Raw genomic sequence first — 15,510 nt, 5'->3', positions numbered from 1 at the left:
TTCAACAGCTTCTCAGGTGTTTTCTTATTAAAGTATAAAGTCCTTATTAGACCAGAACTCTAGAAAAGAACACGATTAAAACACAAAGTAAAAAACTATGTCAAAAGTACAGTCATTTTACATGATGACATTTTCAATTAAAAACAAACAAACCCGAATGCTAGAACGAAGTAAACATCACCAAGAGGAAAGTGACATATTTATGAATTTATTGCAGCAAGTTTTGCCTATTTTCTGTATAATTGGAGGTGCTGGATTACAATATTATTGCACCTCATTATGTCCCAAAATAATACTAAATTTGAGGCTAAAATCAATTCAACATCACACAGCACACATAGTGATAATCACATTTATTGACAATGTCGGGTATTAAAACATAGCTCTATTCACTTTCAAAAATAATTGCTTTACAGAGAGTATGTACTGAGGTGCAAAACTGCACTGATAACTGACTGATAACTATTCATCACTATTTACTAATGTTTACAGTGATACAACAATGACACTTTGAAGCAAAAGTGAAACCATCACTTAACATTAAGTTATACTTCCATACCATCAATGCAACATAAGTTTGAGGATGGCTCTTTGTCCATCTTTCAATGAGACTGAAGCAACTTCACTGATCAAAACACAAGCGATGTGCCCAAAAAGCATCTCGGTTAGCGTCTGCTAACACAGGTTGCCTTGGCCAGGCTTGGCATGTTGCCACTGGAGCAAACTCAGAGGGAGCTCTTAAACAAAGTGTGCAGTGTGTTCAGTCTTCCAGAAGTATATCCAGTTCTTCCAAAGGCAGTCTGAGTCGGAGTTCCTTCTCCGTCATCAGATCTACGAACTGCTGCAGATGCTCAGGGAAAAGCTTCACAGCATCCATGTATAAACCCTGATCGCACGTTTGTATAAATGTAAAATTCATACACAACCAGAGGGGGAAAAGAGAAAAGAGGAGACAATTATTTTTTAATTATTGTGTATAATCTGGAAAACAAACTAGGGCCTGCTGCTGTTATAAAACGTCACTTTACTGTCTGCGTCTCACCTTAACCCAGGGAATATTCTGCAAGGCCTTGTAAAAGATTGATGTGGCCTTATCCACCTTCCCCTCAGACACCTACAAACACACAAAACGCAGACTTTGTGCATAGTACAAATATTTAAATACACAGAGTAGTGTTGTGTTAGTTCTAATACTTAGAGGTAAGAGATAATTACTTTGATCCCTTTGATAAAACTCTAAATGAATATTCATTAGTGCCTTTGTTTGTTTGAGTGGATAAACAGATGAAAGACGATTAGGCCTCGATCAGTGACGACATTTACATACATGACACCAACACTTGATCTTATGATCTGAGTAGGATTTTATTTGGATTTGGAAGTTGCTAATAAAATATTAAACATTACATATTCCTGCGTACGTGCTACACAGCGTAATCTGATGCTTTGCATCTACATAACGATCACTGCTGTGAAAAAGGACGTTTCAATGTAATTAACACATGCATAACATGATTAAAATCATATAACTCTTTCAGCTGATTACAGCTTATTCACAGTATGAATGAGGTCATACTCATACTAAGATGCTGTTTTTCTTACTCAGACTGTTAATATTAGAATATCTAACTTAAGTTTAGGTCAGTGCAGCTCTATTCTAACAAGACTAATAGTTTTGTGTGTACTGTTTGCAGTCTTACCAGGAAGTACATATACATCCTCCAAAGTAACGGACAGCGGGCGCCCGTCTCTGTTGCTATGGCGCTTTCAAACAGTCCACGGATACGGTTGCTGAGGCCATTCTCTGGCAGGACAGTCAAGGCAGCATCATGGAAACAAGACCTGGAGAAACAATATTTTAGTTTTTAAAAAGTGATTCACATATGGTGTTTTCTAAAATTATGACTGGGTTATTTTGAATTTTGGAAGACAATAATATATATGTGTGATAACTTCCTTGGCTTTGAAACTTGAGAAGTTAATTCCCAGGTAACTCGAGTGCAGGACTCATTTTCATGCTTTCTGTTATTACCTCTGAGCAGCATCCACCAGCTGCTTCCTTTGTTGTTCAGTCACAATGGCAAAGAGGCGCGGCACCACACTCACGTTGTCCCTGGTTACAGAGTGAAAGAAGCGACGCGCTCTGCCGGCGCTATGGTAACGGTTTTCCACCTGAAAACAAATCACATGAGGGTTGCCATGCCAAAATAATCACAAACAGCACTCCGGGGAGATGCTCTGACCAAATGTCTGAGCACTCGGATGAATACGAATGAAATTAGTTTTGCAAAACTTACCTGTATGTATATGCTCCACAGGGGGGCGCTGCCGGGCCATGTTGAGAGGGCAGATGTCAGCATTTGTCTCAGTGTGGCCAGTGGAAACACACTGATGCTGTTGTGGTACCTGAGCATGGCTGCCTGCTGCACTGCTAATGCTTCACACTCTGACACCAGCATGGAAACATGGAGCCTAGATGCAGCTTTTCTAGCATCAGTGCTATGATGTTTATCTTCTTCATTGCTATGAATATCTAATGTTAGTGTGTGATGCAGCGCCTCCATCTTCTCTCTGGCCTGGCTGTAGACAGTGTGAGCTGCATGGATGCCCACTGTGAGATACTGGAACAGAGCATAGCAGCCAACTAGACCACGCAGCCTCAGCTTCTCTCCTGGAAGATCCTCCTCACCTAGTAGTGGAATAATTACATTACAAATTAATTAAAAACAAAAAACCCCAGTACAATGTTATTTGTTGATTCCGGTGCAAATCTAAATAGTTTAAAGTATCGAAAATATACATGTGATAAAAACTGGTTTATCTACTGCCTCTCAGGTCAAACATGAGCTATCCATCCACTTCCACTGTCCACTGATTTTCATGGGTGCTTCTTTGCGATACCAGTCATACTTTAACCTGTTTGCAGCCGTTTCACTTTAATTTAAAGAACAATGTTGTGACAATAGATCTAAACCCTGCTATAATGAGAAACTCAGAGTCGAGAGAGGAGCTGACTGACCTCATCAGCACTGTGTGAACTCTTTTGACAATGGTTTGTAACACAATTGTGATTGAATTATAGTTTAAGACAATGAGAGTTATGGTAATACTGAATATAAAGCATTCCTCTCATGACACATAAAACACATGTTGTTGAGAAAGCAAACCTTTTCTTTTGGTGTGAAGGTTGCTGAGGACTTGGTCTAGGGCTGACAAGTGTGCTGTCAGGGTCTGCTCGTAAGACCGTCTGGCTTTCAGAACAGAGACTGGAGACAGGGACTGGGAGGATGGATCCGAAGAGCAGGTTCCTTCTGCTAACTTAGTTAGCACCAACACAGCTGGAGACGTGGTTACATCAGCTTGCCCCCCTCCTTGCGCACCTCTGTCCTCCACCTCCAGCTGGGACCACAGGAGACACAGCTCACAGAGGGCGGGGCTACTCAACCCTCTGGTTCCCTCTATCCCCGTGGCTGTGGTGAAGACTTTGCGAGCTTCGTCCAAGTTGCCCAGCATCCACTCCATGTGCGCATACTCACGCCACAGCACCAACGACGAGCGGTTTTCAGGTTCCTTGAGCAGTCGCTTGGCAACGCGCTTGCTACTCTTGCCTTGAGAGCGTAGACGTCTTTTGTTGCCACTGTGCAAACAGCGCAAGACCTGACACGTGCACACATCAGTGAATGAGGTCAATAACTTTTGAACTGACAGATAAAATAATAATAATCTTTCAATTTCAGGAGGAAATGGATTCATGAAATGAACTCATTCTTACTTTGAGTTTCTCATACTGCATCCAGCTGAGTGACAGGACTGCTCGGTGTCGAGGAAGAAGCACTGGCTGAACCATGTTGAACACATTGGTGACAAACCTCTCGCCGTGCTTTCCAAGCCCCACCCATTTCCTGCTTCCCTGAAGAGTAGTCATGTGTCCTACAGAGCTAATCCCAGGGTCAGCGAGGTCATAGGAGGTCAGGGGGTGCTGGGGATCATGACCTAAGAATTCAATTGGAGTCTGTTTTATTACTTACTTTCAACTGAAAAAAGAATAATATTCTGACCAATTGCAAATCTTTACCCTGAGTGATTAAAGACAGGTTCTCCATCAGCAGACTAGGCAGACAGGGGGCAGCAGAGAGCACAGAGTCAACAGGCAGCCCCAGGAATGACAAGAAATGGAGGAGAAGACTGAGCTGGAGCTCTGGTGAAGACAGATAAATCAGGGATGGACCGATGTCATCAAACAGCACCTGGAGTTAGACGGGGGGGGGGGGGGTGTATTGTGACACTTTAAATGACATTATATGATGACGTCACTCGAACAACAGCTAAACTAATGTCTGTCCCTCCGTACCTGTCTGTCTGGATCCTCACAGTCCTCCTCTGATTGCCCTTTAGCTTTGTCAGGCCTCCAAGGCAACCAGTGAGCTGCTTCACGAGACGACTCCACGTCCAGCCAGACCGTTCCTCTGGGTTGGCTCCGATCCTTCACCTCCTCCTCCTCCTCTTCTTCCTCCTCCTCTTCATCGTCTATGGGAACACACACGCACATTATGTTTGTTGCTGTGTTCACAGCTCCAGACTTACATCAACACTCAGGTTTGTGTGTGTGTGTGTGTGTGTGTGTGTGTTTCACCTGCACTTGGCTGTATCCACCCTCCACGCTCTTGTTGGTGCATCCAGGATTTCCAGCCTTTGGCCCCCAATTCCCCGATTCTTTCCTCCCCACTGTCCCAAAAAGGCTCAAAGAACTCCACCTACACAAATACATTATTGGAGTGATGGTGCTCATGCTTTTGACTTGTGCGAACGAACAAACAAACAAACAAACAAACAAACAAACAAACCTGCTGCTTGGTGGTCAGTTTTCGTACACTGTCAGGTTTGAAGAAAGTGAAGTCAATCATGGCCTGAAACAGAGAAAAGGCCTTCTCTGAGTGACCAGACTGACGCAGGAAATGACACTGTTGGACGAAGATACCTGGACAGAAAGACGCAAAAGGGTCAAATGACAATAACATAAAAGCTTTGGGGTAACAACTGAACAAACAGAGGTCATACCCAACATATCCTCCTCAATCCCTGGGAGAGCTGGGTGAGAGACCATGCTGCCATCTCGTACAGAGCTGAGTGTGCTCAGACACTTCCCATAGGCTGCATTGACCTTGGACACCGTGAAGTTGCTAAAGTAGCTCTGGGTGAAGAGCAGATACTCCCTCCACAGGGGGGCACTGTTTGGGTGGACGAACACCTAGGGTATAAGAGATAAAGTTAACTTCCCTAGAACAACTGGAAGGTCTACTCAGATTTGTATAGACACAAAAGGCAAACAAACAACATTCAAACCACACGTTAAGCTTGAAGACTGACCAGTTTCTTCCATTCTTTAGCGAGAGCTGATGACTCCCAGAGCTCCTGGCAGATCCTGAGCCTCTCCAGCTGCAGAGCAATGCAGCCAGGGTTGGTGTCCACTGCACGCTCTGCAATGCTTAGCTTTTTGTCCAGCACGGCTCGGTATGAAGACCTGCGGTGCTCAGTTGACTGGCTCTCCCGCTGCTCCCCTTCACCTCCAAACTCTGCTAAATTCAGCTCATCCTAGAGAGGGGAAGAGAGAGAGAGAGAGAGCTTAAAGATTATGGAGAAAGCTGTCATTTGCTGATAATTGTAGTGTTTGCCAAGGAATGCACTGAAAACAACCAGTAACTAAGACTTATTTGTGAAATTTCTGTGGTCCTTGTTTCTGTGTTTTTTATGTGTGAGTACACAGAGAATTGGAAACCCTGAATCTAATTCCTTGCATGTGCACAGCACTCATACCTGGCCAATAAAGCTCATTCTGATGCAGTTTTGTTAGTGTGCACACTGTTTTGTGTTTGCTTGATTTTTGATTGCAACACAATACAATTTTTAAAGATATGAATCTAGAATTTCTAATTTACACAAGTAAAACTATCATCATCACTGTCAATGTTTATGTCTTATTAATCTAGAGTCTCCATACCTGGTATTTGATGAATTTTATCCACAGCTGCGTGTCTGCTGGCTGTTCTCTGAGCTGCCTGTTAAACTCTTCAGTCCTCTTGGTTGTGAGCACGGTGCTCTTTCCAGTGTCTGCGTCGTGTTTCTGTTTCTGCTGCTCTGTCTGGTCCGGCTGTCCCTTCCCCTGCAGCCACAGGGCCGTGGAAGAGTCATAGACACCGAGCGGATTTACTGACGATGTCGGCACTCTATCACCTGGGTTGACACATTGATTGATCGTTTATAACATAAGAAATCATTAGAAATTATTCATTTTGGTTTGTGGACAAAACAAAACTTTTGAGGACATCACCATTTCAAGGTTTGGGAAACACCAGTCAACATCTTTCAGCATTTTATGGACCAAACAACTGATCATGTAATCGAGAAAATAATGGACAGATAGTTTGTGGGTGAATTTCTTACTTGTGTCTCCTCCATTGTTCTTCACATCGTCAACACTCAGTGAGAGGAAGGAGATGGAACTGATGACATCGCTACAATCAGGAGCCTTTGGTAACGTAGGGAGAGCAGCTCCTGACCTCAGCAACTGCCGACTGACTGCAGAGAAGTATCTGTCTGCTGATTTCTTCTTGTCTCCACTTTTCTGTTTCTTATTTGACTCTGACTCATCCCAACTGACTCCTTGTCTGCGAGGGTCCAGACCCATTGACGAGCTGCCTTTCCTCCTGTACCTGGAACACACAAAATTACAGTTCCTGTTCATGTTCATGTTAGATTTTAAGCTTGATTCAAAACAAACTTCACATTCTGAAGTGACTGCAGGAAGAGTGCGTGAAGACACATGATACCTCGCAACATCTCCTCTGTACAGGGACTTGTAGGTCCAGTTGGCTGGGTCTGGTTTATGGTCCACACAGTATGGATGCTCTGTGGGTGACTGCAGATCATCCAACCAGGAGAAACAACTAGCTAATGGAGCAGTTTTTGATCTGGGGGGATGGAATTGCACACACACACAAAAATACAGTGTAAATCAGTGTGTAAAAAAATAAACTCACGTAATCTTCTGTGATGTGTATGTTTGTACCTTTTCTCCTCTTGTTCCCTTTTGAGATCACTGGGATAGGTGGTTTCAGAGTCAGAGCCACTGCTGTGTGAACACCTGCCACCCTTCTTCTTTTTGTGTTTTTTCTTTTTTTTCCTCTTCTTTTTCTTCTTTTTGGGGGGAGCACTGTTATCGTCCTCTGCTTCCTCCGTAGAGCTGCTGAAATATCTGTCTACACTTAAGGATTACAAGGTTGATTCAAAGTTAACGTGAGGTGGAACACGTTAAAAGTAAAACACATAATGAGAAATGCACAGTTATAACTGCTTAATGTAAACACACACACACACACACAAAGTGAAAGCTATGCAGTATGATTTCTGTGATTTCTTTTACATACTGTATGTTACCTTTTGTCGTTGTCCTTTAAAAGGTGACTGTGAAGAGAGAGGGCATCCTTTGTCTGAAAACTCTTGTTGTTCAGCCAGTCCAACCCTGAAAGTGGTTGACAAAGGAGATGTATTGTTGACAATGGTGATTATTGACAATTGGTTATCTCTTTGGTATCATTGTTGTGACTGGGTGTTTTAAATTGCAGTGGATTTATCTCCTCTAACAATAAATAGAAGTTAAAGTCCACTCATAACTACATTATATTATGTGTATTAACACGTTATGGACATTATTTTTTGCAGCTGAGGAGACTAGGATTTATATGTGCTGCACATTAAAAGCACATTTAAAACCCTGGATACACGTGTATAGATATACAAATACCAATACTACGTCACTCGGAGGGATAAAACATGTCAAATGTAAACTCCTCAGTAATAAAGCAAAGTCTGTTCAGTCTCTTCAAGTTTCAACGACAGCCAAACGTGAGAGCAGCTAACATACAATAGCATAGCTTGTTTTTGCCGGTTTATCGTCTCCATATAACGACAACACGGTATTGATACGATACGCAAACGAGTCGAAACGTACGTAACGCGGAGACGTGGTCACCTTTGGGCGAATCTTCAACTTTATCACTGCTACTTTCTGCAAACGCTGGAAACAGAGCCATGACGGTTCGTCGCATACAAACAGTCGCACGGAGATGACGTCACGTTGGCGGTCAGTTTAAAAACGACAAACGTATGAGAAGAAAACACTCACATTTATATCATATTATACAACCATTAAATAGACTAGACTAGACAATACAATGTATTAAACTCTACAGTACTCTCTTCCACAATAATCCCGGTTAATTAATTGTAACCCTTTCCTCTACACTTTTATTATTTTCTCTTGATATTTTGATATGGCTTCCTCTTTTCATACTGTCCTCCTATGTTACACCAACTGTCCTAATGTCCTCCTCTGTTACACCAACTGTCCTCATGTCCTCCTATGTTACACCATCTGTCCTCCTCTGTTACACCAAGTGTCCTCATGTCCTCCTATGTTACACCATCTGTCCTTGTGTCCTCCTATGTTACACCAAGTGTCCTCGTGTCCTCCTATGTTACACCAAGTGTCCTCATGTCCTCCTATGTTACACCAAGTGTCTTCATGTCATTGACACATAGGTATTCTGTCTTGTCTTTACTAACCTCTTATTCCCCAGTGTCGACTTCCACCTCTACATACTCTTCCACCTGTCTACCTGCACACTGTCTCACTCTCCTCATACATGTCCTGCACCTCCCTCACACACTACTCTACCACTGCTGACTTCCTCATACAATACCACAGAAAACCCAAATTATTTATAGGAGTGTTTATGAAGAAAAAGGAGCATTACACTACAAACAACTCTGTAGGTCTTAGATTTTTGGTAGAATTTAATGTACTTTTATCAGCAGAGGGTCTATTTCTAGGTAGATTTGGAACATTAGTGATAGAATATTGGACCAAAATATAGGGTAGGGAGGTTGGAGGGATTAGGAAGATACAAAATTGGTACAGTGAAAATGTATGATATTATATCACATTTTAGACACCAAGTATTGATTTTTTTAACCCATCATTTTTTAACTGATGTTACAAATAAACGTTAAAAAAATTCAGCTACATAACATAATAAATAATAAATAAACAAACAATAATTGACGTTTCAGTCCACTAGGTGGTGCCAAGTGCTAACTTTCACTAGCGCTTTTGTGCATTATGATTTCGCAAATACTTATTATTTCTTGACGATATCGTATCGTGGTGTGTGTCTGTCGCTGTGTGTCTGTCTCTATCCACCCATTCATCATCCATCTCTCTTATTAAGGGTCTTTTCGCTGTTGCTCTATTGTGTTCCCAAGACGACGGCTCCTCCCAAACACCAGCCAATCACAAATCCACAGCTAGTTTCCTTGACCAATCAGATTCCTTGCCTGTGTTGACAGACAGTTAATTGGTCCAATCGCGTTGACGGGCAGCCTATGGGTGGTAACACTTCTGCCTGCGTTGTGCCTTCTTAAGTTAGTCGGTTACTGGACCTCATTGTAACAAGTCGCGTTGTCTTAATATTTCTGCGTCATCGTCGTCTGAAAGCTCCACATTTCGATCAAAATGAGGGAAATCGTTCACCTGCAGGCCGGCCAATGTGGAAACCAAATTGGAGCCAAGGTTTGGAAAAAGCGCATTTTGACCGCGCCTTGCCGCAATGGTTTTGGCGGGCTGCTAAACTAGCTTACATGACGAAACCGCTCATGATAGCATGAATGTCGTCGTTAGGTTTCACTGTCTCACACGCAGAGGATCGAGTCATGCTAATTAGCCAGCTGCTTGTTTTTTTTTACTCATTTCAATTGTCTGCTATTCTCCATTTTGTGGTTCTAGTTCTGGGAGGTGATTAGTGACGAACATGGCATCGACCCGACCGGAACATACCACGGGGACAGCGACCTGCAGCTGGAGAGAATCAACGTGTATTACAACGAGGCATCAGGTCAGCTTTATTTTGATGGATGTTTCATTTTGCTGTTGCCATGTTCGGGCCTTTAGGAGTCGGGAGAATGTAAAACCGCACTGCAATATCCCCCGCGTCCAGCAGGGCGTCCATGCTTCCGCTGCCTGGAAGTCACTAGAATCAGGCCTCACAGTCCCACCGGGCCCCTCTGAATCCACTTCCTAGTTACTGTCTCCCCGTCTCTACGTTGCAGGGAAATCAACAAACCGCCCCGCTAACGACATTAGCCTCCACAAACATGACTCACCTAACGTTACTACCCAATGAACTAAGGCCTCATGTACGCGTGTGACCGTAAAACATCAGCTTTAAGGCAAAACTGAAGCAATGACGGGCTGTTTTTTCCCCCCTCGACAATGCGTAGCTAAGGTGTGTCCGGCGCGGGGAATTGCAGTATACCGTCTGTAGAAACAGGCTTGATTTATAATCGACAGCCAAAACGGATTTTAATCTTATCTGGTGTTTCATTTAGTATACATTAATAAACGATGTCTCCTAATTTCTCGATTATTCGTGATTTTATCACTCTGTTTGTGTAAGCTGTCGTCATTCTCTGCTGTCTCATCTTAACCCTTTATACTTAATATAAGTAATTTAAAATTTACAGCTTTTTTTTTTTACTAAAAGCAAAGAACCCGTTTCACTTGAGCAAAATCACCATTTGTATTGAGACAGGCATGAGGGACAATCAATAGACTGTGGTGCAGGACAAAGAGGCCTGTTATGTTAATTAGGATTGGATTTTCGAGAAGCTTCACTGTCTGTATAATTGAAGAGGACTTCAGTCTTATGTTGGCTTTACTATTTGGTCAAGCATAATATTAAATAAATGACGACATAAATAGTAATAATGGAGAAAAACCGAACTGCTCTTTGCTTGAGTAACATTCATTCAGCAGTTGTTTGTCTAGGTTGACTTATATTCATCCTTTTGTGTATGTTCTTTCGTGATTAGGTGGAAAGTATGTCCCCCGCGCAGTGCTGGTCGACTTGGAGCCAGGAACGATGGACTCTGTGAGGTCTGGTCCATTTGGCCAGATCTTCAGACCGGACAACTTTGTCTTTGGTGAGAATTTATGTTTGGAAATGATGAGTTTTCACTTTGGCTGTAAAAGTGCCATGCTTAAGTACTTACCCGAATACTGCAGCCAAGTCACTCACTGCAAGTCAATTTAGGGTTTTTAACATTTCAAATCTGATAGTGTCGAGTGGATTTAAGAAGGCTTTGTCACCACAGCTCTGATAACTATCTGTATTTGCATGTTACACAGGCCAGAGTGGAGCTGGTAACAACTGGGCCAAAGGCCACTACACTGAGGGCGCTGAGCTGGTAGACTCTGTGTTGGATGTGGTGAGGAAGGAGGCTGAGAGCTGCGACTGCCTGCAGGGCTTCCAGCTCACACACTCTCTGGGAGGAGGCACAGGTTCCGGTATGGGCACACTGCTCATCAGCAAAATCCGGGAGGAGTATCCAGACCGTATCATGAACACTTTCAGCGTGGTGCCCTCACCCAAGGTCCGCATCATCTTTTACGATGTCACCAAATGTTTATCTCCATGTTTCTCCCCCTGGTGCTAGAACACTGTTCTCTTTCCTCTCCCTCTGCAGGTGTCAGACACAGTGGTGGAGCCCTACAACGCCACCCTGTCTGTCCACCAGCTGGTGGAGAACACCGATGAGACCTACTGCATTGATAATGAGGCTCTGTACGACATCTGCTTCCGCACACTCAAACTCACCACACCCACATACGGTGACCTCAACCACCTTGTGTCAGCCACCATGAGTGGGGTGACCACCTGCCTGCGCTTCCCAGGCCAGCTCAATGCTGATCTGAGGAAACTGGCAGTCAACATGGTGCCATTCCCCAGGCTGCACTTCTTCATGCCAGGCTTCGCCCCCCTGACCAGCAGAGGCAGCCAGCAGTACAGGTAGAGAAGCAATCTGTGGAAACTGTATCAGTGGAGGAAGTTGTGTTTTAATGAATACGTTGAAAATGAATTGTCTTTCTTTTCTTTTAGGGCACTGACGGTCCCTGAACTCACCCAGCAGATGTTCGACGCCAAGAACATGATGGCCGCCTGCGACCCACGCCACGGCCGTTACCTTACAGTCGCCGCCATCTTCCGTGGCCGCATGTCCATGAAGGAGGTAGACGAGCAGATGCTGAATGTGCAGAACAAGAACAGCAGCTACTTCGTCGAATGGATCCCCAACAACGTCAAGACAGCCGTCTGCGACATCCCCCCACGTGGCCTCAAAATGGCCGCCACCTTCATCGGCAACAGCACCGCCATCCAGGAGTTGTTCAAGCGCATCTCAGAGCAGTTCACCGCCATGTTCCGCCGCAAGGCCTTCCTCCATTGGTGAGTCAAAGTACAGTGATGTTAGGACAGCGAGAGACGCCCGTGCTCGCCCGCTCTTACCAAGTGTTTGTTTGTTTCAGGTACACTGGCGAGGGCATGGACGAGATGGAGTTCACAGAGGCCGAGAGCAACATGAATGACCTGGTGTCCGAGTACCAGCAGTACCAGGACGCCACTGCTGATGAAGAGGGCGAGTTTGATGAGGAGGAAGAGGAAGAGGCGGCCTAAATACATACCTGTTCTACCTTCATGCTTCCTCTCCAGTTTTGAATATGAATGTTTTTTTCTTTCACTTTTCTCTCTCCTGTGTAGATTTGACAATCGGCTGGTTTGCGAGTGTCGCGTCACTGTAGTCAAAGCTCTCTTGTTTGTAGCAGGCACCTGCTGCTGAGCATATACAACATGCTCAGTGGCAGCATTGTGGTGTAAATGATCGACATGGTTCTGTACAATATTCTGTCTTTTCCAAGTGTCGGGTCGATTTAAATGTGTGAAGAAAGAAAGTTCCGGTGATCAGTTCAAGGCAATTTTTTTTTTTGCTGAATGTAAATCTGTTTCATACAAAAGAAAAAAACAGCTTTTTTTTTAGCGGAATTAAATTTGATCCATTTGTCTTAACCCAAGTTAAATCTTTTTAGTTGAAGAAAATAAACTTACGCACTACAAGATGAAGATTCGCAGTAAGAACTGTCAAGAACTGTCACTTTGTTGCTGACATCGAAGGTTGTGATGGGTTTAAATAAAAGTCGTTTGAATTGGTGCTAAACAGTGTTCACTGTCTTTAATTCATCTGTCATATATGCATTTTGCTGCTTGTACTGGGCTTTTACAGGTATTCAATTAGCTTTTTAAAAATAGGATCACGTGGTCAACTATCTGCCAAATATAACCTTCAAACATGAAGTGAATACTAAAACACAGCTGATTTGCAGCTGGAAGCTTCAGACGACTAAAATGGTTCCCTTTGCACAGCAGCCATTTTGACAGGTCACAAAGAAAGGAAAAGATGGCTGCGTTCCATTTAGCTTCATCGGATTCAGGGCACATCCTTGTTCTCTCGCAGCCTGCAAACTCAATTAAATTAGTTGGAACAGAGACGCCATTAATGTAATCACTACCACCGGGGATGGGCTGACCATACTGTCCTGATTATTTGCTATCTTGAAGCCAAATAACAGTGGATATGTCATGATACATGTTTATAAGGCCCCTCAGTCACCACTGATATCTTATCATTTGTTGTTGAGCTTAAACTGGGGAACAGTGAGATTCCCAGACTAACACCTGTGTCTTTGCTGCTTTAAACGTGTCAAAATGGCCGCTGTACAAAGGCAAAGGTCCCATTATCTCATCACAGGCCGCCGCCTCCTGTTTACATCAGTCTCTGATCATAAATGATTTTATCAGCACGTTAAGAAACTGAATTTGGCTCATAAATACTGAACATCCTCACAGAAGCTGTATTAACACCAGTGAGCGCTCTTAATGCCGAGTGTGTACAGGTGCGTGTATGATAATATGCTGTACATACCTAACTGTAACCCTTGTCCACGCCCTGATGTCACCACATCACGACTGTAACCCTGAAAAAGGACACAGTACATCACAAAGAATACATTTTAAGACATAAAATACTGGCGTTTTTGTCCGTATTACACTGCACTTCATCAGTTTATTTTTGTAGCTGCTGTGTTCTGACCTGTAAACAAACACACAGCAGCGTTTAGTTACAGTACATAAATCTCACATGTATCAGTTACAGGGTGGAGGAAAAGTTAGGAGGTGACACAGATTTCAGTCTTCTGTCGCAGCAGCAGCAGCAGCAGCAGGAAAAAGAAGCTGTGTGGATATTTGCATCAAGAGAAACCAAACCCGTTTCCTTTGTTCACACACACAGGAAAAAAGGACAAAAGGACAGATAACCATCGCTTTGTGTCACACAGCATGTGGTGAAATTATCACATGGATGTGTGTGTGTGGGGGGTGTCTGTGTTTTCTGTTTCTTAAACTGGATAAACTGTTAAATCTGCCTTAATCTGCATACCATTCATACCAAACATCTATAAGCTTACAGATGGTGACTCACACAGCAAGGCATAAGAGCGATGCTAAAGGTTTGGGGGGTGGCAGAGGTGTTAATGTGAAGATTTTACAGTCAATACATTTATATACAAATGCACTGTTTTCTAAGAATTAAATTTTCATTATTACAATTATCATTTTTAAATGGAAGGACTATATAGACCAAAGCTGTGGGCCGTACAACATCTCATCGAGGGCCTGTACTTGTGTATTATACACACTGTTGCTGACTCACAACCCGGTTCAGGTGTTTTTGTGTAAAGTTTGAAGTTCTCCGGTTTCCTCCCACAGTCCAAAAACACATCGTGGTTACTGGACACTTTAAATTGACGATATGGTGAGAAAGTGAGAGTAAATGGTGGTTTGTGTCTGATTGTACCCGCCTTTCATCCTATGACACAGATCTCTGGCTCTGCAGCTTCTCCTCTGGACCTTCAGACACATGTGTGAACATCTGGCTCGTGTAGAGGCTGCACACAGACAAAAAGACAAGTCCCTGTCCCTCTTTGTGCAGGTGGCAGGCTACTGTGGTCTGGATAGGCTTCATTTCCTCTAGGGGCTATTATAATGATAATAATGATAATAATAATACATTTATTATTATATTTTAGGGCTTTGAAAAGTGACTTTCTCTACACTATGTGGAATGACATAGATTTATTATTATTATTATTGTTGTTATTACCAGTACTGTTCATCTAATCTATCAGTAATCAACAGTACATGGTCCAGATTGGAGCGTATAAAAGCCACTGGCTATACTGTATATCACAGGGTTCCCACACCTTGGTTGACATCAAATTCAAGAACATTTCAAGGGTTTTCCAGGACCAATTCTCTAAAACTCACGAACTGAATGTGCAGTTTTTTGTCATTTCTTTGGGTAACTTTACTCACTCATTGTTCTGCATGGAATCTCACGTCAGCGCTTGTTCCACGTCGGCCTCGTCTCCGTACATCAAGCAGTGCAGGGCATGAAACAGCAGGTGGCGTCGTCACAGACAAGGGAGACATTTTACCTCAATATCAACTTCTTCACAAATTCACAAGATTCAAATCCAAGGAACTCTGAAATCACCTCCAGATACAA

At 43.2% G+C, this 15,510-nt stretch overlaps 2 protein-coding genes across 4 annotated transcripts; one reads left to right on the top strand and one right to left on the bottom strand.

Moving 5' to 3' along the window:
• Window positions 1-338: 338 nt before the first annotated feature.
• On the bottom strand, window positions 339-13,957 carry nrde2 (NRDE-2, necessary for RNA interference, domain containing). 3 transcript variants are annotated; one of them, XM_058614880.1, is made up of 19 exons: window positions 13,870-13,957; window positions 7,435-7,519; window positions 7,067-7,261; window positions 6,828-6,968; window positions 6,442-6,710; window positions 5,999-6,231; window positions 5,368-5,592; window positions 5,059-5,248; window positions 4,845-4,978; window positions 4,634-4,754; window positions 4,352-4,527; window positions 4,076-4,247; window positions 3,773-3,993; window positions 3,168-3,657; window positions 2,298-2,689; window positions 2,033-2,172; window positions 1,701-1,842; window positions 1,043-1,114; window positions 339-886 (listed from the first exon to the last, which is right to left on the bottom strand). In XM_058614880.1, the coding sequence occupies exons 1-19, from the start codon at window positions 13,940-13,942 to the stop codon at window positions 761-763; spliced, it is 3,597 nt and encodes a 1,198-aa protein (XP_058470863.1). In that variant the 5' UTR covers window positions 13,943-13,957; the 3' UTR covers window positions 339-760. The 3 variants fall into 3 exon arrangements, with proteins under 3 accessions (XP_058470863.1, XP_058470862.1, XP_058470861.1); XM_058614879.1 differs by lacking the exon at window positions 13,870-13,957 and adding an exon at window positions 8,030-8,133; XM_058614878.1 differs by lacking the exon at window positions 13,870-13,957 and adding an exon at window positions 8,009-8,129.
• Window positions 9,468-13,104, top strand: LOC131444512 (tubulin beta-4B chain-like). Its single transcript, XM_058614881.1, has 7 exons — window positions 9,468-9,628; window positions 9,842-9,950; window positions 10,927-11,037; window positions 11,243-11,487; window positions 11,581-11,903; window positions 11,994-12,338; window positions 12,419-13,104. The coding sequence occupies exons 1-7, from the start codon at window positions 9,572-9,574 to the stop codon at window positions 12,564-12,566; spliced, it is 1,338 nt and encodes a 445-aa protein (XP_058470864.1). The 5' UTR covers window positions 9,468-9,571; the 3' UTR covers window positions 12,567-13,104.
• Window positions 13,958-15,510: the final 1,553 nt, after the last annotated feature.

This window comes from Solea solea, chromosome 18 (assembly GCF_958295425.1).
Source record: "Solea solea chromosome 18, fSolSol10.1, whole genome shotgun sequence".
In the NCBI taxonomy this organism is placed as follows: domain Eukaryota; kingdom Metazoa; phylum Chordata; class Actinopteri; order Pleuronectiformes; family Soleidae; genus Solea; species Solea solea.
Note: the sequence above shows the minus strand (reverse complement) of the source record. Positions and strands in the feature narration are given on the sequence as shown.

What these genes read in the sequence shown, in the direction of transcription:
- nrde2 (XM_058614878.1), bottom strand. Translation starts at nt 8,105, where the DNA reads ATGCGACGAACCGTCATGGCTCTGTTTCCAGCGTTTGCAGAAAGTAGC. An exon ending in GGATGTATATGTACTTCCTG is followed by an intron (nt 1,115 to 1,700) that starts GTAAGACTGCAA and finishes GTGTGTTTGTAG; the next exon opens with GTGTCTGAGGGGAAGGTGGA. An exon ending in AGAATATTCCCTGGGTTAAG is followed by an intron (nt 887 to 1,042) that starts GTGAGACGCAGA and finishes ACGTGCGATCAG; the next exon opens with GGTTTATACATGGATGCTGT.
- LOC131444512 (XM_058614881.1), top strand. Translation starts at nt 9,572, where the DNA reads ATGAGGGAAATCGTTCACCTGCAGGCCGGCCAATGTGGAAACCAAATT. An exon ending in GAAACCAAATTGGAGCCAAG is followed by an intron (nt 9,629 to 9,841) that starts GTTTGGAAAAAG and finishes TTGTGGTTCTAG; the next exon opens with TTCTGGGAGGTGATTAGTGA. An exon ending in CGCAAGGCCTTCCTCCATTG is followed by an intron (nt 12,339 to 12,418) that starts GTGAGTCAAAGT and finishes TGTTTGTTTCAG; the next exon opens with GTACACTGGCGAGGGCATGG.